Source organism: Salminus brasiliensis, chromosome 6 (assembly GCF_030463535.1).
Source record: "Salminus brasiliensis chromosome 6, fSalBra1.hap2, whole genome shotgun sequence".
NCBI classification, from domain to species: domain Eukaryota; kingdom Metazoa; phylum Chordata; class Actinopteri; order Characiformes; family Bryconidae; genus Salminus; species Salminus brasiliensis.
Window position 1 is genome coordinate 2,447,822 of NC_132883.1, and position 25,744 is coordinate 2,473,565.

General features: G+C 40.9%; 2 protein-coding genes across 2 annotated transcripts in view; one reads left to right on the plus strand and one right to left on the minus strand.

The window, feature by feature from the left end:
* acot11b (acyl-CoA thioesterase 11b) lies at positions 1-22,945 on the plus strand. The gene is made up of 16 exons (XM_072681308.1): positions 1-368; positions 3,605-3,804; positions 6,853-6,922; positions 7,025-7,085; positions 8,355-8,456; positions 8,906-9,041; positions 11,500-11,656; positions 12,057-12,176; positions 13,721-13,859; positions 14,629-14,684; positions 16,682-16,748; positions 17,314-17,397; positions 18,714-18,847; positions 19,568-19,699; positions 20,805-20,931; positions 21,266-22,945. The coding sequence occupies exons 2-16, from the start codon at positions 3,615-3,617 to the stop codon at positions 21,446-21,448; spliced, it is 1,758 nt and encodes a 585-aa protein (XP_072537409.1). The 5' UTR covers positions 1-368; positions 3,605-3,614; the 3' UTR covers positions 21,449-22,945.
* lrriq3 (leucine-rich repeats and IQ motif containing 3) overlaps positions 21,246-25,744 on the minus strand; it is an 11,942-nt gene continuing 7,443 nt past the window's right edge. The window contains exon 8 of the mRNA XM_072681309.1: positions 21,246-24,338. Coding sequence (XP_072537410.1) covers positions 24,167-24,338 — 172 coding nt within the window. The 3' untranslated portion in view covers positions 21,246-24,166. The remainder of the gene's footprint in view (positions 24,339-25,744) is intronic.

The window sequence follows — 25,744 nt, forward strand, 5'->3', positions numbered from 1 at the left end:
AGAGAGAGAGAGAGAGAGACAGAGAGAGAGAGAGAGAGAGAGAGAGAGAGAGAAAGAGAGAGAGAGAGAGACAGAGAGAGAGAGAGACAGAGAGAGAGGGAGAGAGAGAGAGAGAGAGAGAGACAGAGAGAGAGAGACAGAGAGAGAGAGAGAGAGAGAGAGGGAGAGAGAGAGAGAGAGACAGAGAGAGAGAGAGAGAGACAGAGAGAGAGAGACAGAGAGAGAGAGAGAGAGAGAGAGAGAGAGGGGGAGAGAGAGAGAGAGAGAGAGGGGCAATGTCCTAATCTTCTCCAGCAGAAGTTCAGCAGCTGTCTCCACACTGTCGCAGAGGTGTGTGAAGATCCTCAGCTCCAGATCTCCAGATCAGTGTAAGTCTGGGCTCGTTCTTCTCAGCACGTGATCCAGCTACTTTCACGCGGTAAACTGCGCAGTAAGATCACTGACCAGAACTGACCACAGGCTGGTTCGTAGCTGGCTGGTTAGGAGTGACGGACCTGTTGTGGGTGTCTGTAGTGTAATTTCGGATTATCATGCGCGTGCACTGTCACAACACGTTAAAAAAAGCTCAAATGACGTCACACTTATAAATAGCTCAAAATGTATTTAATATCACTGCAGCGTTTTCAGGTAATATTGGCACCTAATATTAGTGTTAATCTGATTATTAACAGCATATCTGTGCAGCATAAAAATAAAATAAAGTGTATAATGCAGAATTAGAGATAATTCAAGAGTTAAAATATTATATATAGAGAGTTATTACTATTGTTGTTTAATTATTTCATTAATGATAATATAATAATAATACAATATACTCATTAAACTTATTATTAGTAGAATTATATATTTTATTATTATTATTATTATTATTTCTACTCTTCATTATTGAGTTTTTGTGTGTTCGTGAAATAATATGGTAATTATAATAATAATAATAATTCTCATTATAAGTAGTAGTATATAATTATATTATTATTGTTAGTATTATTATTATGTTATATTATTGAGTTTGTTTCTGTGTTCATGAAAACAAAACCAGACCTTTTTCTAATGAATTTTTTAATTTGTTTCTTAGAAATAAACCATTTTTTGTTACACTGCCATTAATACTAGTTTGCAAATGACCTATGTTCTAATTGGCTGCCCTATATTGTGCCCAAAGCCTAGGGCAAGTCCGTGGTAGAGCGGGTTAATGGTAGGGCGGGTCCTGGGTAGGACTGTCCTATGAAAACTCTTCAGTAGCCTATTGATCAGACAGGTGGAACAGTCTAACCAGGCTGCGTGGTGAAGCATTTTAAACCAACTCTGCTCTGGCTTGGTTTTCCAGCATTTTCGTGGTGCAGTTTTTCCCCCCTTTTTCCCCTTTTTTTCCTTTTTTTCGAACATTGTATGTGCGCAGAGCACTGTGGGTAACCGATGGCTGGGAATCGTCCCAAGCATAGGCTGCATTTCTTCGGAACAGCCTTATATGACATAATGGCAGCCTACCTGCCTAGGCTTCGGAACACAGCTACAGTCTGTAAAGGGGCGGGGCTAAACTACTGTGTAGTGAATATGTCAATGTATCTAAATAAGTTGGTTTTGTGATGTAAGAAGTGGGGAGTGAATAGCCCAGTCTGAACGAACCCTTTTATTTATATATTTTCTGTGATATGGGTGATTAAATATTTTTAATATTAGCCACCTTTTATTAGTCTATAACATTGCATATAGTTAATAATATAACTTTTTTCCCCTAATGCTAATGCTAATGCTAATGTGGTGTTAATATCTTTTTGTCATGCTGTGGTCAATGTGTGATGAATGCCATGTTATATCTATATTAGAGTGCAGTACCCAGCCAAATCCATGAAAAAGACATTTTTAGAGGCCAGAAAGACGTTTACAAGCTTTTTGCCATGGACTGAATGATACAGTAAAGTTATAAATATATAATAAAGGAAGCCTAAAAAAAGTTTATGAATAAACATAAAATAACCAGCATAACAATCGACCGGGCATCAATAACGTCTAACCATAACTATAACCATAAAGAGACCATTTGCAAGTCATGATGAACTTTGTATTGTACTGGAAAAACATCCTAAACCGTGATCAGTCTGCAAAACCTTCACAATCTGTGCAGCTTCACATTTGGTCCAGGCCAGAATTCCTACCACACTCTTAAAAATGAAGGGCAACAAAGGATTCCTTGAGCGAATCCAAAGCGAATGAGTCCATGAATCATGGTATTGTGAAAGAAATGTGAGTGTAACGAACCTTCATAATGGTGAAGAACCTTCATACACACTTCTCTAAACCTTCAAACGTTTCCACACACAAACATCTCTTTCACAAAAATGAATTTACTATTTACGGTTCTTTTTGGAACCAGAAACAGTGAACATTCCCAGTTTGCATTTCTGTGGCGAAAGTAAAAGCTTCAAATAGTTTGAAATCCAGCTCTGAGAGATTATAATGGTCAGGATTACAGCGGCTCGGTTGAATAACTCTAATTCTTCAGCTTCATGATCAGCAACTGAACAACATGTAGGCCTGTTTCACTTGTTCAGAGCGTGAAATGAGCAGAAAACCTGTCAAGAAGTTAGAAAGTGGTTATTTATTTAGTCCTGTTTCATATGTTACATGTGGAAGATCAGTGCTGGCTCTGAACCCAAGCCTCATTTGAGCAAGCCAAAGGCGACACTCCCTCACACTGAGAGAAAGAAACCCAAAAGACTCAAAAGACCCGACCCATCTTCCTCTGGCCGAATAGCAAATAACAGAACAACAGGAATTGCTGCACAGAAAGAGTGAGATCTATGCTATGGCTAATGTGGGAGCAAGTTGTTATGAGTTATGAGAATATGCTGGTTGTATGTAGAGTGGTATGAATGGAGGATCCAAAGCAGGACAGCATCGCAGCGGGCCGCAAGGTGGTGGAGAGCTGGGTCAGGCAGTACTGGGACAGAACAGTCGTAACAGGGCATCAGGGAGAAAACAAAGGGATGGGGAGGACTGTGGCGAATATTGATGAGTTTACAAAGCGGGTGAGCCTGGACCGAGGGGTAGGCAAGCAGCAGCAACCAACCACAAACAGACTTTCTGTTATTTGAGCATATATGGTATACCATACCATACCAGACTACTGGGACAGAACATCTCTAAAACAATAAGGTGGTCTTTACAGCGGTCAGTACCACCAGTACCAAGGTTTTTTGATGCACATGGTTGCGTATGTCTTGTGAAGTCCATGGCTTTGGGTTTTGGAGCACTAGGTGGACTAGGTTGTACCCACCCACTCACTAGGACCCCCCTATCATTTGCAGTGCTCCCAAAACTAGGACTAGGCAGCATTAATAGGTACTAGTACAAGGCAGCCAGTTGACTTGGAGGATCCCCAGCTGTGCTACATCAGCCAATAGACACCTGATGGGAGGATGGAGAACCATCTATCCACAGAGAGACATAGAGAGCATGGCCAGTTGTGCTCTCGAGCACCGGCTGCTGAAGGCGAAGCAGCCTGACCCAGGATTCGAACTTGCGATCCTCGGGCCACCCTCTTATTGACTATATTGCCTTTTGATCCTAACACTCTCTGTCCTGCTGATCTGTTTATGTTTAGAGCTGTGGTCATGGAGGGAGAGGTCTGGCCCCCGGAGCTTCTGGACGAGCTGGAGCTGATCCAGGAAAATGGGGAGGTGTACAGGAACCCCACTGAGGTTAAAATGAGCCAAATCGTTCTGCCCTGCCATGCCAACCACTGCGGAGAGCTTAGCATCGGACAGCTGCTCAAGTGGATGGACTCCACCGCTTGCCTCTCAGGTGTGTATGTGTGTGGGTTTGGATGAGTTGTTGCCATTTCAACACACATAATATTTTGGCAAATTACGAATATTCAGTATTGCTGATATTTCACATTATTAGACTATTTAAGAATATAATGATATTATTCCGTTTATTTCTAGATGTTTTTTTTAATTAATGTAACAGTCTTTCCCTGCGTTTAATGTGTCTTTGTCTGTTTAGCTCCTCCCATGAGGGGTATTTCGGAAAGCAGGATTTCTCAGTTAACCAGATAACTAAAGCCCAAGCTCTTCTCCTATTGGAACAGCTTGACTTTGGGTCTAAAGTATCTTGCTAAATTGAGAAATCCTGCTCCTTCCGCCCATGCTGTGTCTGTGGCCACGCCCTCTCATCATTGCCCCCAGATGTGTCTTGTCCACGCTCACTTATTTATTTATTTATTTATTTGTTGTGTTTGCAGTGTACTGTTGTATATGTCTTCTCAAGTGTTTTTTCCCCAAAGCAGGGTTTGTCATTTTAGCCAGATACCCAAGTCTAGTCTGTCCAGTAGGTGAAAAGCTGAGGGTCATTCCTAGTGGACAGTCCTCACCTTTGTTATCTGGCTGAATGAGAAATCCTGCTTTTGCTCCCCTGATTTGGTTGTTCAGTAGTTTTGCTTGTGGTTTTGGTTGGGGTTTGTTCGGATTTTACTGCTGCCATTATGAACTTCAATAAAACTCAGCAACTGCATCCTGCCTCCAATGTATATGCGAATAAAATAATTCTTTATTATTGTTTATAATCATAATTAACTTATTAGATGTAGAATGATGTAAACTACCATGATATCCTTAATAGGTAATTCAACCCATTTAGTTTATATTATTATATTAATTTGTTTATATTATATTAATTTGTTTATATTATATGTGTACTTATAAAACAAATCTGTATTGTATTTGTATTTTTAATTTTAAATACCTTTACTATTTGTTACTGTAAAATTTTGTAGTCATATGAAACAAACAGTTTAACCCCTAGAAGTCTGGAGTTATTATTGGCATGTTGAAGTGCATTATTCCTTAATAAACGCATGACATTTACATTCTGTAATGGAATCCCTTCAATTCTGCCACTGTCAGAATTGAAAGCGAGACAAGAAAAATTATTAAATGTGTTAATAACTGCTTTTTCTTTTTTACAAGAATTACAGATTAATCTAATCCTGCACCTCTGGGTGGTCTTAATGAAATAACTATTACAGAGAGAGTGTTTCTTTGATGGTTAAGTCGTGTCACTGTTAAAAACTGTGATTAAACCGACCAGTTACCAGCATGAGTGTCTGATAAAATCAGGTTCCAGATGCCTCGTGTGTGTAAAAAAAAAAAGGCAATTAAAGTAGACGCTTCAGAGTATATAATACCTCCGAATCATTCAACTGTTGGATTAAACATCTGAAACATCTTTTCTGGCTGTCAGAACAAAACCTTGTATCTCCGAAATGGCAACTTCACAGGAGAAGGAGAAATCCTTCTTATCTTTCTATGGAAGACAAGGTAAACAAATCTGTTCATCGTGAAATAATGCCAGATTCACATTATGTCAAAAAGTAAAAAAAAAACCAAAACAACAAAAATGGAGATGCAAGGTTTTTTTATTCTATATTGTTTAGATATAGTGATAGAAGTCATTTAGAGCATTTCTATTGGTCCATAGTATATACAGTGTACAGAGCAGCTACACGATTCAAGAGAGAAAGAGAGATTATATAAAATATTATATTTAAAATATAATAGATAAAAGATTATTATTAAAAATTATATAAAAAAATTATAATATAAATCACACAGGTTTCCAGGCCAGGGACGGGCTTAGTCCGGGTCTAAACAGTGTTCTGAGTAGTAACTTTATTGGGAAGGAAGAATACAGTTGATGACTAGGCTCTAGACTCTGAATCTCTGAATGGAAGTGAATGTTAAATAAGATACATAAATTAAGATACAGGTAATTTAGAGCATTTCTATTGGTCCATTCATTCAGGATTATTTACATTGAACAGAAGCAGCTACAGCATTCAAACCATGGAAAAAACTAAAAACTGTAAAAAATGAAGATACATGGTTTTCATTGGACAGCATTGTGATCACTGTGATCATATATATATATATATATATGAGCACAATGTTGATCTATCTATCTCTCTCTCTCTCTCTCTCTATATATATATATATATATATAGAGAGAGAGAGAGAGAGAGAGAGAGTATATTAAAAATATCAATAATATATCGCTCTGGTTTCCAGAGTCCTGGTCTTCACGATGTTCTGAATGGTAAATTTACTCTGAAGGAAAAATACAGTCCATGACTAGGCTTGAGTTTATGAAACCAGCCCAGTGTGTCTTGCAGAGGCTGCTGAATGTGAACAGTGTGTGTACGGCAGCTCACAGCGTGCTGTGGTTGGGGGTTTTTCTGGTTGGCCTTTATAAAAGAAATGTAGAGAGGGCGTGTGTTTCTTTGGTGGTTCGTAGTGTCTCTGTAAACACAGGATTAAACAGACCAGTTTGCTTCCTGTAACGTCATCATAACCATAATAAAGCTAATAAAGCAGAGTGAAGTGCTCTGAAATACAACTTCCACAAACTCTACGGACCTCTTACGGCGTCCTGTGCTATCTGGCAGCCACACTACCGTTAGCAGCAGATTCTTTAAGTCCTGTAAGTTGTGAGGTGGACGGGACCTCCATAAGCTTCAGTGAGCCTCGGGCACGCATGACCCTTTTGTCGGTTCACCGGCTGTCCTTCCTTGGAGCACTTTTGGTAGGTCAGTACTGACCACTGCATACCGGGAACACCCCACAAGACCCGCCTGATGTTCTGGAGATGTTCTGACCCATGATTCTGGTCAAAGTGTCTCAGATTCTTATGCTTCAACAGTTGCCTAATACGCTGATCCAACCCCTTGACCGGACCCACTGGGCCCAGATCATCAGTGCTATTGACTCCAGCTGTTAGTGGTTTTAATGTTATGGCCGATTGGTGTAGATGTGAATGTGTATTTTTATTAGATGTCATTTCTGTAATCTGCAGCTGAAAGGCATGCTGGCTGTTCCTGTATCACTGCCTCTGTGGATGACATTCACTTCGAGCACACTATTGGGTAACAGCCTTTATCCCAGTCTTTTACTGTAGTAAAAACAGCTGAAGTGATGAGTGACTGCAAGCTGACGGAGGGGTGTGATGTGGTTCTGTGTGTCTGCAGGGTTGGACAGGTTGTGAACATCAAAGCTAAAGTTAATCGGGCCTTCACATCCAGCATGGAGGTTTGTAAGGAAAAGAAGTCTCTCTCTATATATATACATATATATATATCATTTTATAATTATATATATTTATAATAACTATTACTACTAAATAAGTCTTTATTCTATTAATTAAACCTTATTTGCCTTAACCTGTTGTGTATGGTGTGATGTGATGTCACTCTGCAACAGGGGGCGGGGCAAAATGACCAATAATACCCCCTTGATTATCTTAAACTGAGGAGAAGTCCTAATAACACTACCCTATAACACTCATACACTATATGTCCAAATATTTGTGGACACCCATTCAAAGCTAAAGTTAATTGGGCCTTCACATCCAGCATCTCTCTCTCTATATATATATATATATATATATATATATATATATAATTCTATAATTTTATATATTTATAATAACTATTACTACTAAATAGGTCCTTGTTATTCAGTCATTTAATTAAACCTTATTTATCTTAACCTGCAAATCCTGTTGTGTATGATGTGATGTGATGTCACTCTGCAACAGGGGGCGGGGCAAAATGACCAATAATACCTCCCTCCCATCACCCCTTGACTTAAACTCCTTGATCTTGACCTTGATCTTAAACTGAGGAGAAGTCCTAATAACACTACCCCGTAACACTCTAATACACTATATGTCCAAATATTTGTGGACACCCATTCTAATGTCCACTTAGGTTGCACCCATTGCTGACACAGCTTATTTAGTCCCTGTAGAGAAATGTTGCCAATAGAATAGGACTCTCTGGAGCGGATGAATATTGATGAACCTATTGGCTCCATGCTGCCTAACAATGCCAGGCGTGGGCTAGAGGGGTATAATAAAGCCCCCCAGCATTGAGGAGCTGTGGAGCAGTGGAAGAGCTGTGTTCTCTGGAATGATGGTGGTGGTGGAGCTCCATCCAGTACTTTAGAGAGGAGTTGGGGATGATAAGGTGGGATGGTGATCATTATCCAACATGACTGAATGCTATCAAATCCTCACAGCAATGCTCCTCCTCCAGAATCTAGTAAAAAGCCTTCTTCTCTGGACAGTAGAGACAGTTACTCCAACAAAAGCAGGAGAAACTCTTATTAATACCCCTATAGCAGGTGTCCCAATACTTTTATCCATATAGCGTAATCAATGGAATCCGCATTAACATTGTATATTAGTAATTATTATATTATTATAGTTATTAGCTCCTCATAGTAAGAGTTCCGGACTGTCTTCAGGCCTTGCTGCTGTGTTCTTCAGAGTGTCTGTGTGTGCCCTCTCCCCCTCAGGTGGGCATCGTAGTGAGCTGTGAGGATCTCTACAGTAACCGCCAGTGGAAGGTGTGCCATGCCTTTGCCACCTTCGTGGCTCGTCGTACTGAAGCAGGAAAGGTAAAGGAAACACATTGTGTCTCAGCCGGGCACACAGCTCATTTATGCCAGTAATGCCAGCCAGGCATGGGCTAGAGGGGTATAAAGCCCCCCAGCATTGAGGAGCTGTGGAGCAGTGGAAGAGCTGTGTTCTCTGGAATGATGGTGGTGGCATTGCTCCATCCAGTACTTTTGGGATGAGTTGGGGATGATGAGATGGGGTGATGATCATCATGCAACATTCTTGTCACTGAATACAATCAAATCCTCACAGCAATGCTCCTCCTTCCCTGGGCAAAAGCAGGAGAAACTCATTTTAATGCCCTTATGAGCAGGCGTCCCAATACTTTTGTCAAAATAATGTATGTATTGTTAAACAGATTGAGTAATGTGAGTTAACTCAAAGACCTACAGTGGAGTGTGTTTGTGTGTGTGTGTGTGTGTGTGTGTGTGTGTGTGTGTGTGTGCAGGTGCAGTTGAAGCAGATAATTCCTCGGACGCAGGCGGAGCAGATGGAGTACAGCATCGCGGCTGAGCGGCGGAGGATGAGGCTGATCCACGCTGAGATCATCAACGATCTGCTCAGCAGCAGCTGCGCTCACACAGGTCAGATCACACACACACACACACACACACACAAGCACGCCGAGCGAGTTCAGGTACTGCAGCCACTGTGCACATCTCCTAATCGCACCCAGTCTCCAGCTCAGCATCGGCTCCTTCAAGACAGGTGTGAACAGGCCTGCTGCACTTCAGCTTCAAGCACCAGGTGTATTTGTTTATCAGATCTGGGTGAGAGATCTCAGAACATTCAGCCCACCTCCTCTTTTGGCTTCCTAAGCGACGTTATCCTGTTTATAGGACGTCCTTTCAATGCAGCTCAGCAAACACTGCTGTAGAGCAGTGTAATTATCCATCCTCACCTCAGCGAGCCTCACAAACATGACGGAGCGCAAAGCTGAAGTGCATCAGCACCCGAATGCTCAGCACTCTTGTATGTTTGGCAGTGTATTTATATGCACAAACGGATACACATATATATATATATATATATATATATATATATATATATATACAGTGCCCTCCATAATTATTGGCACCCCTGGTTAAGATGTGTTCTTTAGCTTCTAATAAATTGAGTTTTTTTCTAAATAATATAGGACCACGATGGAAAAAAGATTAAAATCCAACCTTTAACTCAAGTGAATTTATTCAGTAGGAAAAAAATCCCACATTAAGAAATAATTGTTTAACATCAAATCATGTGTGCCACAATTATTGGCACCCCTGATGTTAATACTTTGTACAACCCCCTTTTGCCAACAAAACAGCACCTAATCTTCTCTTATAATGTTTCACAGGATGGGAGAATACAGATAGAGGGATCTTTGACCATTCCTCTTTGCACAATCTCTCTAAATCATCCAGCGACCTGGGTCCTCTCCTCTGCACTCTCCTCTTCAGCTCACCCCACAGGTTTTCAATGGGGTTGAGGTCGGGGGACTGAGATGGCCATGGGAGGAGCTTGATTCTGTGTGTGGTGAACCATTTCTGTGTAGATTTGGCCATATGTTTTGGGTCATTATCTTGCTGAAAGACCCAGTGACGACCCATCTTCAGCTTTTGGGCAGAAGACACCAGATTTTGTTTTAAAATGTCCTGGTATTTCAAAGCATTCATGATGCCATGCACCCTAACAAGGTTCCCAGTGCCTTTGGAAGAGAAACAGGCCCACAGCATCACTGATCCTCCCCCATATTTCACAGTGGGCATGAGGTGCTTTTCTGCATACTCAGCTCTTGTGTTACGCCAGATCCACTTAGAGCATTTGTTGCCAAAAAGCTCTATCTTAGTTTCATCTGACCAAAGCACACAGTCCCAGTTGAAGTTCCAGTACTGCTTAGCAAACTCCAGACGTTTGCGTTTATGATTGTGAGTGAGGGTTTTTCCGTGCATGCCTCCCAAACAGCTTGCTGGCATGCAGATAGCGGCTGATGGTTGTTTTGGAGACTTTGTGACCCCAAGAAGCTGCCATTTGTTGCAGTTCTGTAACAGTGAGCTTTGGAGAGCTTTTTATTTCTCTCATCATCCTCCTCAAAGGTAAAGGTAAAGGTGCACGTATTTGTCACTGTACAGTGTGGACTGTACAGCGAAATGTGTCCTCCGCATTTAACCCATCTGGTAGTGAACACACACTCACACACACACACATGTGTTAGGGGCAGTGAGTACACACACACACCCAGAGCGGTGGGCAGCCAACTCCAGCGCCCAGGGAGCAGAGAGGGTAAAGGGCCTTGCTCAAGGGCCCAACAGTGGCAGCTTGCCGAGCCCGGGAATCGAACCCACAACCCTGTTATCGATATCCCGGCGCTCTAACCGCTGAGCCACCACTGCACTTTAATTACATTTATCACTGTGCGTGGTGGCAAAATAAACCTGCGTCCTCGTCCAGGCTTGTTTACCACTGTTCCAGTTGTTTTAAACTTCTTAATAGTTAATAGACAGCAGATATGGACAGGTGGAGGTGAGTGGCTATTTTCTTGTAGCCATTGCCTGACTTGTGGAGGTCAACACACATCTGCCTTACTTGAATGGTATGTTCCTTTGTCTTTCCCATGTTGAAGAAAAATGGCCTCTGTGTCACATCATATTTATACCCCAAGGGAAACAGGAAGTTGTGAATTACTAATTAAATGTTCCTACATACTCTGATCAACTTCGTAAACGACTGTAGAATTGACAGAAATACTTTAATTACATTTATTTCCTAAGAAATGTTAGGGGTGCCAATAATTGTGGAACAGGTGATTTTATGAAAAATAATTATTTCTTAATGTTTTTTTCCTACTGAATAAATTCACTTGAGTTAAAGGTTGGATTTTACTCTTTTTTCCATCGTGGTCCTATATTATTTAGAAAAAAACTCAATTTATTAGAAGCTAAAGAACACATCTTAACCAGGGGTGCCAATAATTATGGAGGGCACTGTATATGGTTTTGTGACAAAGTTTGTATGTATGTGTGTGTGCGTGTGTGGTGTGTGTGGGGGGGGGGGGTGCAGTGAGTGAGTGTATGCAGTATGAGGATGCTGTTCCAGCAGAGCGGACGAGGGTGGAGAGTGTGGAGCTGGTTCTCCCGCCACACACCAATCACCAGGTCAGCACATTCGGGGGTCAGATCATGGCCTGGATGGAGAACGTAGCCACAATTTCAGCCAGGTACGTCTCACCTGCGTCTTAATGAAGCTACTGTATGGATGGAGCACCACCACCATCATTCCAGAGAACACAGTTCTTCCACTGCTCCACACCTCAATGCTGGGGGGCTTTATACCCCTCTACTAGCCCACGCCTGGCATTATTAGGCAGCATGGAGCTGATAGGTTCATGTGTATCTGCTCCAGAGAGTCCTATTCTAATGGCAGTACTTCTCTACAGGGACTAGACAAGCTGTGTGTGTGCATTTGCACATCTTTGTGGGTGCAAGTAGCTGAATGCACTCATTAGAAGGGGTGTCCACAAACATTTGGACATGTAGTGTATTGTCAGAAGTTCAGATCAGTGCTTTCCTCTGTAGTCCTGCCGGCGGTACCTATTCATGTTCTGTGTTTGGTTCTAGCCGCTTGTGTAACGCCCACCCGACCTTGCGGAGCATAGACATGTTCCACTTCCGCGGGCCGTCCCACATAGGAGACAGACTGGTGCTGAAGGCCATTGTCAACAGCGCATTCAAGAAGAGGTACCACCCACTCTACCAGGCCCAGTTTGCACCAATTAAGAATCATCTGGGATGTTTTTGAGGAATTCAGACACAGGTGGTATCTATGAATACACAGACCTGGCTGAAGAGCAGGTCATCTGATTTAGCAGCTTTATGTAATGGACACTAGTTGAGATGAGACACGATACAATATGATACGATAAGCTAAGATACGATATAATATGATACAACGTGATACAATGCATCACAATATGTCGTGATACGTCATGATACGATACGTCACAATACGATATGCTACAATACATCATAATGCGTCATGATACGATGCAATACGTCATGATACGATACGTTACAATATGATGTCACATTACGATACATCACAATACGTCATGATGCGTCATATCCATCATGATACGATACGTCACAATACAATATGTCACAATACGATACGTCACAATACGTCATGATGCATCATGGTACGATACGTCACGATATGATACGTCACAATACGATATGTCATCATAATGCGTCATGATACGATGCGATACGTCATGATACGATACGTTACAATATGATATGTCACAATACGTCATGATGCATCATGGTACGATACGTCACAATACGATATGTCATCATAATGCGTCATGATACGATGCGATACGTCATGATATGATACGTTACAGTATGATATGTCACAATACGATATGTCATCATAATGCGTCATGATACGATGCGATACGTCACGATACGATACGTTACAATATGATATGTCACATTACGATACGTCACAATACGTCATGATGCGTCATATGCATCATGATACGATACGATACGTCACAATACGTCATGATACATCACGATACGATATGTCACAATACGATTCGTCACGATACGATACGTCACAATACATCATGTTACATCATGATATACATCATGTCACGATACGTCACGGTGCAATGCAGTGTAATACAATACTGTCTGAAAATCTACTTTGCTTTAAATGAGCTGTTTTTAACTGATGCTCTTCACTTAAATTGAGCATCAAAACTCAGACTTTCGTACTTAAACACTCTACCACCCCACAGGAAGCTACCGACAGCAGATGTCTCCTAATACCCATATCCGTCCACACTGACATGCATCTCACGTGCCTCTCTGGAATACAGTTAAATAAAAGCAGCACATGAACAATGCTAACGCTGCCTGTCGAAAGTTTGGGGACAGGCGTCTTTTCCAAATTCTTTTAATAAATGAGCTTGTTAAATAATTTATTTCTAGTTTTTCCCTAATTTTTCTACCAAATTTGGAAGGCCACTTTCCCAATCCCTTAATGTGCATCACATTGAGAACGTCTCGTCGTTTAAATGGGGGTGTCCAAACTTTTGCATAGGACTATAGCAGCTTCTGATCACTGAACCCTGGCATGTATTATTTTTTACAACTCCTGAAAATCAATCAATACTTGGTTTGAGTATGTTTTTAAAAAAGTGGGCGAGGTGTCCCTAAACTTTTGACAAGCAGTGTATATGTGTTTGTCTGTCGTGTTTAAATGTGTGCTGTAGCATGGAGGTGGGTGTGTGTGCCGAGGCCTATCAGGGTGGAGAACCCTTACGGCACATCAACACGGCCTTCATGACTTTCGAAGTGCTGGACCAGGACAAAAAGCCGCAGACGTTGCCACGGATACGACCCGAGCGTGTGGTGAGTTCCAGCACCACAGACACACTCGGCTGTCGCTTTCCCAGGGAGAGGGAGGAGAGTCGGTGAACTGGTCTGGTTTGGAACCGCTGTGGCTGCAGGTTTTCCTTCCAACCAATCAGCAGCACTATAGCTAACCGTCTTTTATGTTGGGTTATCTCGCTCTTGTGGACAACGCTATGTAGACAAAAGTATTTGGACGGCTGCACATTCCACCTACAGGGGCTTTTTCCTGGAGCTTGTCCCTCTTTGCTCTAAGCTCTACCAGCAGCAGCAGGTCTGGAGCTCTGCTGCAGTTACTGAGTCAGTTGGAGGCTTTTCTGCACTCTGCTCTGAGCTCAGCACTCGGCCCTGACCCCGCTCTGTAACTTTACGTGGTCTGACAGACACTCGGTGGCTGAGCTTCTCTCTGAACTGAACTGGCGTTCTCCTGGTGATAGGGCCTGCTGATATGCTTAGCTGGTTCCGCTGCTCGAGAACGCCCCTGATTTCTGCTTGAAGAAATGAACTGCAGCCTAGAGCTGGGCAATATGACGATATTTTATTGTGATCAGCTGCAGGTTTCATTACTAACAGTGTAACTAGACTGGGTTAATTAGACGAAGAGCAGCAGAGGTTATAGAGTATAAATCACTGTATTCAGTACAGGAGTGGATCTGAATAGTAGTTTATAAGAATCTACAGCTACTGTTGTTTAGTGTAGTCTGTGATTACATGTATTTGTGATTAATATTGTGTAAAAAGTTCTAGTGTACGGCCTTGTCTTCCACAGGACGGCAAGAGGCGTTTTCAGGAGGCCATCGCCAGGAAGAAAGTGCGTCTAGACAGGTAAGAGAGTTACAGTTCGATTATTAAATGTTTATTAAAAAAATTTAATGTTTTATGCAGCAACTCTGGCAGGTGTCATGTTTTGAGGCCAATATTGGATTTTATATTTCATCTTTAAGTCTGGATTTGGGATTTTTTGGTTAAGAGACACAATGCAATTGCAAATTGCAAAATTACGGGTTAAGGGTTGAGTAAAATAAATGATTACTGTGTTTGGTAAAAAATAATTCCACATAAAATGCAAGAAATACAAGAAAAATGTCAAATATGAGAATATGAGTGCAGCATTGGGTTAAATTTCCTTATATCAGCGCTGTCACAGGAAAACTTCCAGATGTCCATTTATTAATTTTATATTTAAATATTTATATTTATATATACACAGCTCCGGAACAAAATGTCGAGACCCATTACTTTATCAGTTTATCTGGTTTTACTGTTTATAATTAGTGTGTTTAAGGGAAATTAACATGTTCGTTGTATTTCATAACCCATGGACAACATTTTCTCTAAATTCCAACTAAAAATATTAATATTTAGAGCATTTATTGATTTGCAGAAATGACAACTGCTCAAAAACAGCTGCTCAAATAAAGCAGAGTAAAGCAGAGCAAAGTCTTTCACATTGCCGTTCATAGTTTGCAGATTCAGCAAACTCAGCTCTGTTTGATGAAATATCTGGAATTAAATGTCTGCCAGACACAGACGTGTAGAGATGAAGATTTAAGAACTAAAAAAATAAGTGTCTCTTTATTTTTTCCAGAGCTGTGTATATTAGTATAAATTAGTGATGATTAAAAAGTTTAAAGGTGTTAATCACAACATAATTCTGAGATTAATTCTGATTAATCTTAAGTTAAAATGCTAGCCAGCACCTAAAGTAATAAGAAATGTGCCTAATAAACTGTCTAAAAATGTTGAGAACTTCAGAGAACTGAGAGCCTCGAACACGTTGAAGCTCGGACACAGAAGCTTAATAGAGAAAATGCTTTGCCGACGTTTTAAGAGATAGATGGATGATCAGTGACTGGGCTGGAATAAGCTAAGAGCTAGGAGTGTGTGTGTGGGTGTGTGTGTAAGAGAATGAAAGTTAGTTATGAAATTTAATCCATATTCTAGCATAAATAAAGTGTAATCTACCCTTTTTCACTTTTCTCCATAATGTGAATCTGGCAGTTGTTCTTTCTATTATATCACAATTTCCTGATGAATGGACCAATAGAAACGCTCCAAAATGACTAAGAATAATAATAAGTTGACATTTTGAAGGTAGTTTTTTTTTTTAACATTTTCATTAATTCATATTTCTATATATTTTTTCTCTTTTCTCTTCTATAAAATTTCTATAAAATGTATCTTCTATTTTTTGTTATTTATCCCCTTTTTCTTTCTCTAATGTATGTTTATTGTAATAAAATAATATTACAATTAATATATATTTATTGTAATATTATATAAATAAATATTATTAATATATATATTAATAATAATACATGTATGATTAATATATTTCATTATAATGTATATGTATTGTAATTATATATTAGCATTATATGATAATATATATTTATTGTAATAAAATAATATATATGTATTATTATGATTAATATATTTAATTGTAATAGATTTACATTGTAATTATATATTATCATTAGACGATAATATATATTTATTGTAATTTTTTATATTCTCTCATTCCGAGTGTGAACTTCTGCTTTTACTGAAAATCGGACTGTCCACTCAGCTCAGCCATTTCTTGTCCCTGATCCAGTAAACCTGTGGTCAGCTGTTGAGCAACCAGAGCACTTACAGAGCCTTTAAAAAGGCTAATATCACAGGGGTGGCAGTGACCTTGCCATGGAATCACTCGTCCACTCTTGTCCTGCTGTCCTGCCAGCAAATTCCAAACGTTCAGACGTCAGAACCAGTTGCCTGCATAGTCCGGTTAGCCCCTCATGGTCATGTGACTGTTTCCGCTTGTCATTGCTTTATTACAGAAAGTACATCATCTCCTGCAAACAGAGCGAGGTTCCTCTCTCGGTGCCATGGGACCCCAGCAACCAGGTACTCTCGCATAAATTCACTGGCCAGTTTATTAGAAACCCCTCTCCTACTCTCCTGTAGATCCACCTTACTGGTGTGCAGTTGGAGACGGTAGCCCATCAGCTGATGCGCAGATGCTGTCCTCAAGACCTTCGTCAATTTCGAGAGATATTCTGGTCTGGATACTTACAGGTGGTGGACCTGCTCTTATCGAACGCATCGCTGATCAGCCATAACATTAAACCACCTGCCTAATATTAAGTAGGCCTCTGGGCTCCAGATGACCCTTTGAAGGTGTCCTGTGGTATCTGGCAGCACCAAGACATTAGCAGTCCTGTAAGTTGTGAGGCGGGACTTGGCCTCCGTGAGCATCAGTGAGCCTTAGGTGCCCATGACCTTGACGCCAGTTGACTGGTTATCCTTCCTTGGAGCACTTTTGGTATACCTGCATACCTGGAACGCCCCACAAGACCTGCTCTGCCTGATGTTTTAAAGATGTTCTGACCCAGTCATTGACTAGAACATCACAGTTTGGTTCTTGTCAGTGTGTCTGGTTCAGATTTGAGTAAAACGGTCTGTTCCACAGATATACCTCAGCTACAACAACGTCTCCGCACTGAAGATGCTGGCTTCCCTGAACAACTGGGCCCTGACCTCAGAGAAAAACAAGGTCAGCATTTAATAGACTGTGTATGTAAACTTTATACAGTTTCCCACATGGAGATACTTTACATTTAGGAGATAATAGAATATCCACTTTTTACACTGTTTACAAAAACAATGTACACCTCCCCACGGACCTACACTGCATTCTGCGCACATTCTTACCTCAAACTGTGTGTTTTTGTCAAATAACTTAAGTAGACTAGCTTTCATTAGCCTTGTAGCTTCAGAGCAAAACATATCTGATTTACATCACTGTAATTAAGAAGGAATTTCTATAAATTTGGTTTAGAGAAAAATATAGTAAAACAAGACTTGTCACATCTATCTCTCTCTCTCTCTCTCTAAATATATATATATATAAGAAATATATACTATTAAAAATAGAAGATAAAAGAATATATAGCATTTTTTATATTTTTATCTTCTATTTTTACTAGTATATATTTCTTATGTCTATATAATTTTTATCTCTATATATCTCTATATATTTATATCTCTATATGTAGCTTCAGAGCAAAACGTATCTTAGCTGTTCGACTGCATTTACATCACTGTAATTAAAAAGGAATTTCTCTAAATTTAGTTTAGAGAAAAATGTAGTAAAACAAGACTCCTACTTTGACTTGTCACATCTATCTTATATATATATATCTTACATATATACTAGTAGAAATAGAAGATAAAAATATATATATTTGTTTGGTATTTTTATCTTCTATTTCTACTAGTATATATTTTTTATCTCTATATAATTGTAGATTTTAAAATACATTTCTATCTCTATATATGTCTTATTATATTATATTTTATATATATTATATCTATATATTTACATTTTCATTGATTAATATTTCTATATATTTTTTCTCAATACTTAATTTTTTATTTTCATTTTCTAATATTTTTATTTCAATATATTTATTTATCATTATTTCCATATATTTCACCCTCTTATTTTCTTTCATATATATTTATAGTAATAAAATTATATATATTATTATTACTATTATATTTATTTATAATGTATATGTATTGTAATTATATATTATCATTATACTATAATATCTATTTATTGTAATACAGTCTTATTAATATTATTCTTATTATTTATACTATATGTTTATTGTTATAATTATAATATATTATTATTATTGTTATTATTATGATATTTACTTACATAATATATTTATTGTAATATTATTTTTGCCTTGCATTTTAGCTTGTTTTCATGTGATTGGACTGGTCGTCTAAGCATTTCTCTGCTCTCATGTATGCCGATGTATCTTACAAAAAGTGCACGCTCTGATGTTCTGTTCTCAGGTCAGTCTGTACACTCTGGAGGAGAACCACATGCTGTGCTTTAAGGTGGAGACTCATGTGGCCGTGGCGGCGGAGCAGGTGTTTGTGCTTCTGTCTGACCTCCGGCGCCGACACGAGTGGGACCCGCATTACAAGTGCGTCCGGTTCGAGAGCTCGCACTGAAAGACAGGAGAACACAGACACTACCATCATCTGGAGCACGCTACCTCACTTCACCAAACACCTTTCCCATGAATCTGCATGTTTTCCTTATTGATTTGCAATAATGTGGCATTTAAAGCCTGAACGGGTTTAATTAGAAGAAACCAAAATCAGCCATAACATTAAAACCACTTAGGCAGCAGGTGAAGAAACAGCCAGTTCCTGAAGATGATGGAGGTGTTGAAGCAGCCTAAGAATCTCAGACACTTTGACAAGAACCAAACTGGGATGTTCTAGACAACTGGATGGTCAGAACATCTCCAAACCATCAGGCAGGCCTTGTGGGGTGTTGCCGGTATGCAGTGGTCAGTAATGACCTACCAAAAGTGCTCTAAGGTAGGACAACCAGTGAACCGGTGACAGGGTCATGGGCGCTCAGGGCTTATGGGTGCTCATGGAGGTTCCACCTCACACGACTTAAAGAAGGATCTTGGAAGATCTGCGAAGGTCTTGGAACCAGATTACACAGAACGCCTTGTGTAGTGAATGCCCCGACATGTCACGAGGGGGACTCACACAATATTAGGCAGGTGGTTTTAATGTTATGGCTAGTCGGTGTACTGAGGGTACAGTCTGGAGCTGCAATGCTGGTAGAACCCTCCGATCCTTTAGAGGAACCTTTATAAGCTGTTTCTCAATCTCTGTGATTGCAGAGAGTGTGAGGTCATCACCCAAGCAGATGAAGATGACACCATTTACCGGGTGGTCACTCCATCTGTTAGCAAAGGAGGAAAAGTGCAGGACTTCATCCTCCTGGCCTCCAGGAGGCGCCCCTGTGACTCTGGGTGAGGAAAGTGTTCAGATGGTTGTTTATTGTAGGCCAACAGTCTATTTCCACGTCTTCCGCCTCCGTGGTTTAAACAGCAGCAGCACTGCTTGTGAATATCTCTACGCTGATGGGCGCGGTGGTCTCGAAATGAGGGGTGTTCAGGTCAGTCTCTGGAGTATTGCTGTGTATCTTAGCAGCGGAAAACACAGCAGTAGGAGCTCCACTGACTGAAAACAGCCTAGACAGACGTTCATCAACAGTCAGACGCTCGTTGCTATTTCGGCAGTGAATTGTCAACACAGGCGCGTGCAGCCCGGCGCTCGTACACCCCCCCCCCCCCCATACTTCACACCACTGAAATAGCAACCCGCCAAGGTCAGTCTGACCGCCCCTGGCTCTTAAAGGGAGCGGCGAGGGAGAGACACACTGATTGGTTTATTACTGCTCGTTACGCCCAAACAAACACACCCGATTCATTAAGAGACTCAGTACATGACTTTTGAGCATTTTGAGCCGAGCAGGGTGAACTTTTCCCGTCGTTACCATAGCAACGACACACTAAAGATCACTAAAAAATGGCCTTAAAAGTTTATGAGCTTTCAAGTTTGAGTGAGTTCCTGCTTCCATCAATCGCCGCCCACAAACTCATTAGAAGCCTAATAAATAAAAAGGATCGTTTTTAGCGTTGTCCTTTTATAAAGGTACAGTGAAAAAATATTTGCCCCCTTCCTAAATTGTTTTAGATCTTAAATTAAGATTAGATTTAATTAAATAATTAAATAATTAAATTAAATAATCTCTGCTCCCCGGGCGCTGGAGTTGGCTGCCCACCACTCTGGGTGTGTGTGTGTGTACTCACTGCCTCTAGTTCACTAGTGTGTGTGTGTTTACTACCACAGATGGGTTAAATGCGGAGGACCCATTTCGCTGTACAGTGACAAATACTCGCACCCTTACCTTAAATAAAAATATATAATTATAAATAAATTAAAAAAAAAGAAAATAGCTTAAAATACATAATTAGCCTTTAATTAACACATTAAAATATTAAATACTAGTAAATTAATGTAAGAAGTAAAGTTATCCATACTTTTCACCTTAAGCCTGTTTGTGCCTCACAGTGACCCGTACTGGATCGCCCTTCGCTCGGTCACCCTGCCTGCATACCCACCCACTGAGGACTACAACAGAGGAGAGGTGCTGTCTGCTGGTTTTCGGATTAAGGCAAAGGACTTCTCTCTCACCGAGGTTTGCCCCAAACAAGAGCCTTTCTCCATTATCTGTTAATATGAGAGTTAATATTTGTCCAAATGTTTGTGGACACCCTTCTAATGAATGCATTCAGCTACTTTAAGTTGCACCCATACCTGCACACACACATACACACACACAAATCAGATCAAATTTGGATTAAAAAGTGGATTAAACAAGTTTTTAATTCATTAGAAATTAATAAATTGAAGAGTGTAGTAAACTACATGAACCCTTTGCTGACAGTGCTGAGCTTATAGCTGTATATAGTTATTTTGATACACCTCTGTGTGTGTGTGTGTGTGTGTGTGTGTGTGTGTGTGTGTCTCAGCTTTCCTACTACAACCAGGCCACTCCTGGCGTGCTGCCGTACATCTCCACTGACATCGCCGGACTCTCCTCCAGTTTCTACTCGGCCTTCGCCTCCTGCAGTGCTTTCCTGGAAGAGAATAAGGACAGTCTGGCCGCACTGCCCTCAGCTACCCCAGGGGAGCCACGCTGGGACACAGCTTAGGGGGGAGGGGGGTGTTATGTAATGGTTAAAGCAGCACAACAGAGTTTTTGTCCACTAGGGGAGTCTTTGTGGGGCCGGGTGGAAAACCGAGGGCTAGCGTCCGGCCCAGTTTACTGAGCTCCGTGTTTTAACACATCTACTAAACCTAATAGCTGACATGTGAGTTTATCCAGGTGTGCAGGGAAAGCAGGAGACTGAGCCTCTCAGGGCCGGAATTTCCACCCCTGCTATAAGAAGCGAGATCCTGTAGCTGATCCTTAGCCTCAGCTGATAGTAACACTCCTAAGTGAGGGAGTTTATAGATGATGGTTGGTACAGCTCAGCTCAGTAGGTAACACCACTGCCAACAATGCACAGATGCCAGGTTCAGTTGCCCACACTATACACCACACCACACTCACTATACCAGTAACCCCTTGATCCCTAGGTTCAGGTTCTAATGCAGAAACTACCCTAAAGTATTTAGTTACCATTTAGCATATTTTGTGTCCTACATGGTTCTATGTTAGGGCCTCTGAAACTGTTAATTATGGCCTTAAGGTCGTTATTAGAGTGAATACCTGTGGGCAGGGCTTAAAAAAGTTACTCGGAGAAGTCTCCTCTTACATTGACCCAGTTTTCCTGGGCCAGATTAACCCAATACAGAATGTAGAAAATCCAATGAACATTATATTTAGATGACTTCCTATCAAATTAAGCAATATTTAGTGTTATCAAGTTTTTAACCCCCTCCAGATCATAATTTACTACCAAAAATTCACTTATTTTTTATTCAAAAGCCATATTTTCTCTGTATATTGTCAGAAATTAGACATTTAACACATTAGTTTTCCTTATATTATTTATATTAAAGTTTATATGTATAGTAATGTTGCTATTTATAGTTTTTGTCTTGGAAGACCCCTTGCTGTTAAAAAACACATGACTTATGACTCCAAATTTGTAACATAACTGTAAGGGCGTTCAAACTTTCTCCTCATAAGAAAATGGCATTTCTATTTATTACATTTTATAAATTATGTTGAAAGGCATTTCTTCAGTTGTGTGAGTTTAGTCCTAACTTCAGCAGAGCTTTTAAAAAAAATGATTACAAATGATTGGCTCTGAGCTAGAGTGCCATCTGCTGGACAAAAACTCGGTTGGGCTACTTTTGGGATTGGATATTAACACACTGGACCTTTTGGTCACCATAAGTGGTCAGCATACAGTATGGGTGTATTATTTATTAGAGAACAGAGGCATTAAATGTAGTTTTCTATGATGTGGGCCCTGCAGCAGCTCTCTAGGACTGCAGTGTAACACGCCAAGAAGGGGCAGTGGTGGCTCAGCGGTTAGAGCACTGGGATATTGATAACAGGGTTGTGGGTTCGATTCCCGGGCTCGGCAAGCTGCCACTGTTGGGCCCTTGAGCAAGGCCCTTTACCCTCTCTGCTCCCCGGGCGCTGGAGTTGGCTACCCACCGCTCTGGGTGTGTGTGTGTGTGTGTACTCACTGCCCCTAACACATGTGTGTGTGTGTGTGTGTGTGTGTGTGTGTGTGTGTGTGTGTGTGTGTGTGTGTGTGTGTGTGTGAGTGTGTGTTCACTACCAGATGGGTTAAATGCGGAGGACACATTTCACTGTACAGTGACAAACACATGCACCTTTACCTTTAAGAAAGGGCAACCTCAACTTTCTATAAGAACACCAAAACACCACTACCCAGCATTTTAGACCTGCAGTGTAAAGTATGCAAATGTGAACATTATATATATATATATATATAATATTTAAATGCTTTAGTAAATATCAGTGAGACATGCACTGTCAAGATACACTACATGTCCAAATGTATGTGGACACTCCTTCTAATGAGTACTATTCAGCTACTTTAAGTGACACCCATTGCTGCCACTCGCGCAGGACTCTCTGGAGCAGACCATGAGCCTATTGGCACCATGCCTACTAATGCCAGGCGTGGGCTAAAGGTTATAAGGTTATAAGGGTATAAACTATATAGTGGAAGAACTGTGTTCTCTGGAATGATGGTGGTGGAGCTCCATCCAGTGATCTTCCAACATCCTGACCTCACTAACGCTCTTGTCGCTGATGCAATCAAATCCTCACAGCAGTGCTCCAGCTCCAAAATCTAGTAGAAAGCCTTCTTCCCTGGACAGTAAAGACAGTTACTCCAACAAAAGCAGGATCAACTCTTTTTTAACACCCTTGATTTCAGAAGAATCAATGATTTGAGCTGGTGTCCCAATACTTTTGTCCATATAGTGTATAATCAGAAAACTGTTTGGCTGGTATAATAGAGCAAAATAGAGTAATGGACAGCAAGAGCCAGTTCTTCTGTGGGTATTTGGAAGCATGGTGTTTTACACAGTCACTACAGAATCTACTACAGATTAATATTGATTGTTTTCTACCTTCTTGTGTGACATTCTGATTGGTCTTTCATTATATTATTTAATAAAAACAATTCATTATTAAATAATGACCTACAAAAGCAGACTGTTGCTTATATATGATATGATATGATATATGTCTGAACCATTAAACACAATAAAGCAGATGTTTGGGGTCTTGGTTTGTATTGATGTGGATTGTGGACTGGCCTTCATACCACTTCTCAGTCTCCTCAGTCACTTTATACTGATTCAGGCTCTTCATTCATCTCCATCACTCTGAATTCAGGTGGATGAGCACCGTTAAGGTGGACTGTCAGCGTGAGTCGTCATGCAGGCTGACTGCGCGGCTCTGGACGCAGAACTTCCACCCTGTAATGGCTTGATTTGATATGAGCCACTCTGGCCTGGGCTGCTAAGAGCTCGTGGTGCTGTTTCTCAGATATGACAGTGTGCCCAGATGCCCGGGACGCTACAGCCTCCGCATGGATGTTCTGTCTCCTACAGAAAACAACAGAAACGCAGCCTCAGTAAAAAGCAATAGTGAGCTTCTTAATTGTGCAAATGCACACCAATGTCTAGCCCCCAACCGTCCAGGGGTTCTATATATTTTCTGTACAGTATCACATCTGTGTATGACCTGTTCTCTGACTATGTACTGTGATGTACCTGTTCTCCAGGTGTGTATCGCTCTGTACCTGTCGTACCAGCTTTATGAGGCACTGTGCCTGCTCTTCACGTGCATAGGGTATCATATCTGTGTAAGGCACAGTCCCTATTTTCCAGCTGTGTAAGGCTCTGTACCTGTTGCCCAGGTGTGTAGGGTGCCTGACATTTCCTCCAGGTGTCTAGGATACTGTTGTCCAGGTGTGTAGGGTATGTAGGGTACTGTACCTATTGTCCAGGAGTGCAGGGAACCATAGCTATTGCCCTTGTGTGTAAGGTATGATGCCTGTTCTCTAGGTATATAGGGTACTGTACCTGCTCTGCTCTGTTAGATTCTATACTTATTCTCGAAGTGTGTGGGATGCTGTGTTTGATCTATCTGAAGATGTGTTGGGTACTGTACCTGTTCTCCAGGTGTGTAAGGTGCTGTACTATTTGTCCAGGTGTGTAGGGTATTGAACCTGTTGTTCAGGTGTGCAGGGTATTAAACCTGTTGTCCAGGTGTGCAGGGTATTAAACCTGTTGTCCAGGTGTGCAGGGTATTGAACCTGTTGTCCAGGTGTGCAGGGTATTGAACCTGTTGTCCAGGTGTGCAGGGTATTAAACCTGTTGTCCAGGTGTGCAGGGTATTGAACCTGTTGTCCAGGTGTGCAGGGTATTGAACCTGTTGTTCAGGTGTGCAGGGTATTGAACCTGTTTGTCCAGGTGTGCAGGGTATTGAACCTGTTGTCCAGGTGTGTAAGGTGCTGTACTGTTTGTCGAGGTGTGGAGGGTATTGAACCTGTTGTCCAGGGTATTGAACCTGTTGTTCAGGTGTGTAGGGTATTAAACCTGTTGTCCAGGTGTGCAGGGTATTGAACCTGTTGTTCACGTGTGTAGGGTATTGAACCTGTTGTTCAGGTGTGTAGGGTATTGAACCTGTTGTTCAGGTGTGTAGGGTATTGAACCTGTTGTCCAGGTGTGCAGGGTATTGAACCTGTTGTTCACGTGTGTAGGGTATTGAACCTGTTGTTCAGGTGTGGAGGGTATTGAACCTGTTGTTCAGGTGTGGAGGGTATTGAACCTGTTGTCCAGGGTATTGAACCTGTTGTCCAGGTGTGTAAGGTGCTGTACTGTTTGTCGAGGTGTGGAGGGTATTAAACCTTTTGTCCAGGTGTGTAGGGTATTGAACCTGTTGTTTAGGTGTGCAGGGTATTGAACCTGTTGTTTAGGTGTGCAGGGTATTGAACCTGTTGTTTAGG

Excerpts from the sequence above, each read along its gene's own strand:
- acot11b (XM_072681308.1), top strand. The coding sequence starts at position 3,615 with ATGGAGGGAGAGGTCTGGCCCCCGGAGCTTCTGGACGAGCTGGAGCTG. Across the intron at positions 8,457-8,905 it reads GTCGTACTGAAGCAGGAAAG|GTGCAGTTGAAGCAGATAAT; the intron begins GTAAAGGAAACA and ends GTGTGTGTGCAG. Across the intron at positions 19,700-20,804 it reads AGGCGCCCCTGTGACTCTGG|TGACCCGTACTGGATCGCCC; the intron begins GTGAGGAAAGTG and ends TGTGCCTCACAG.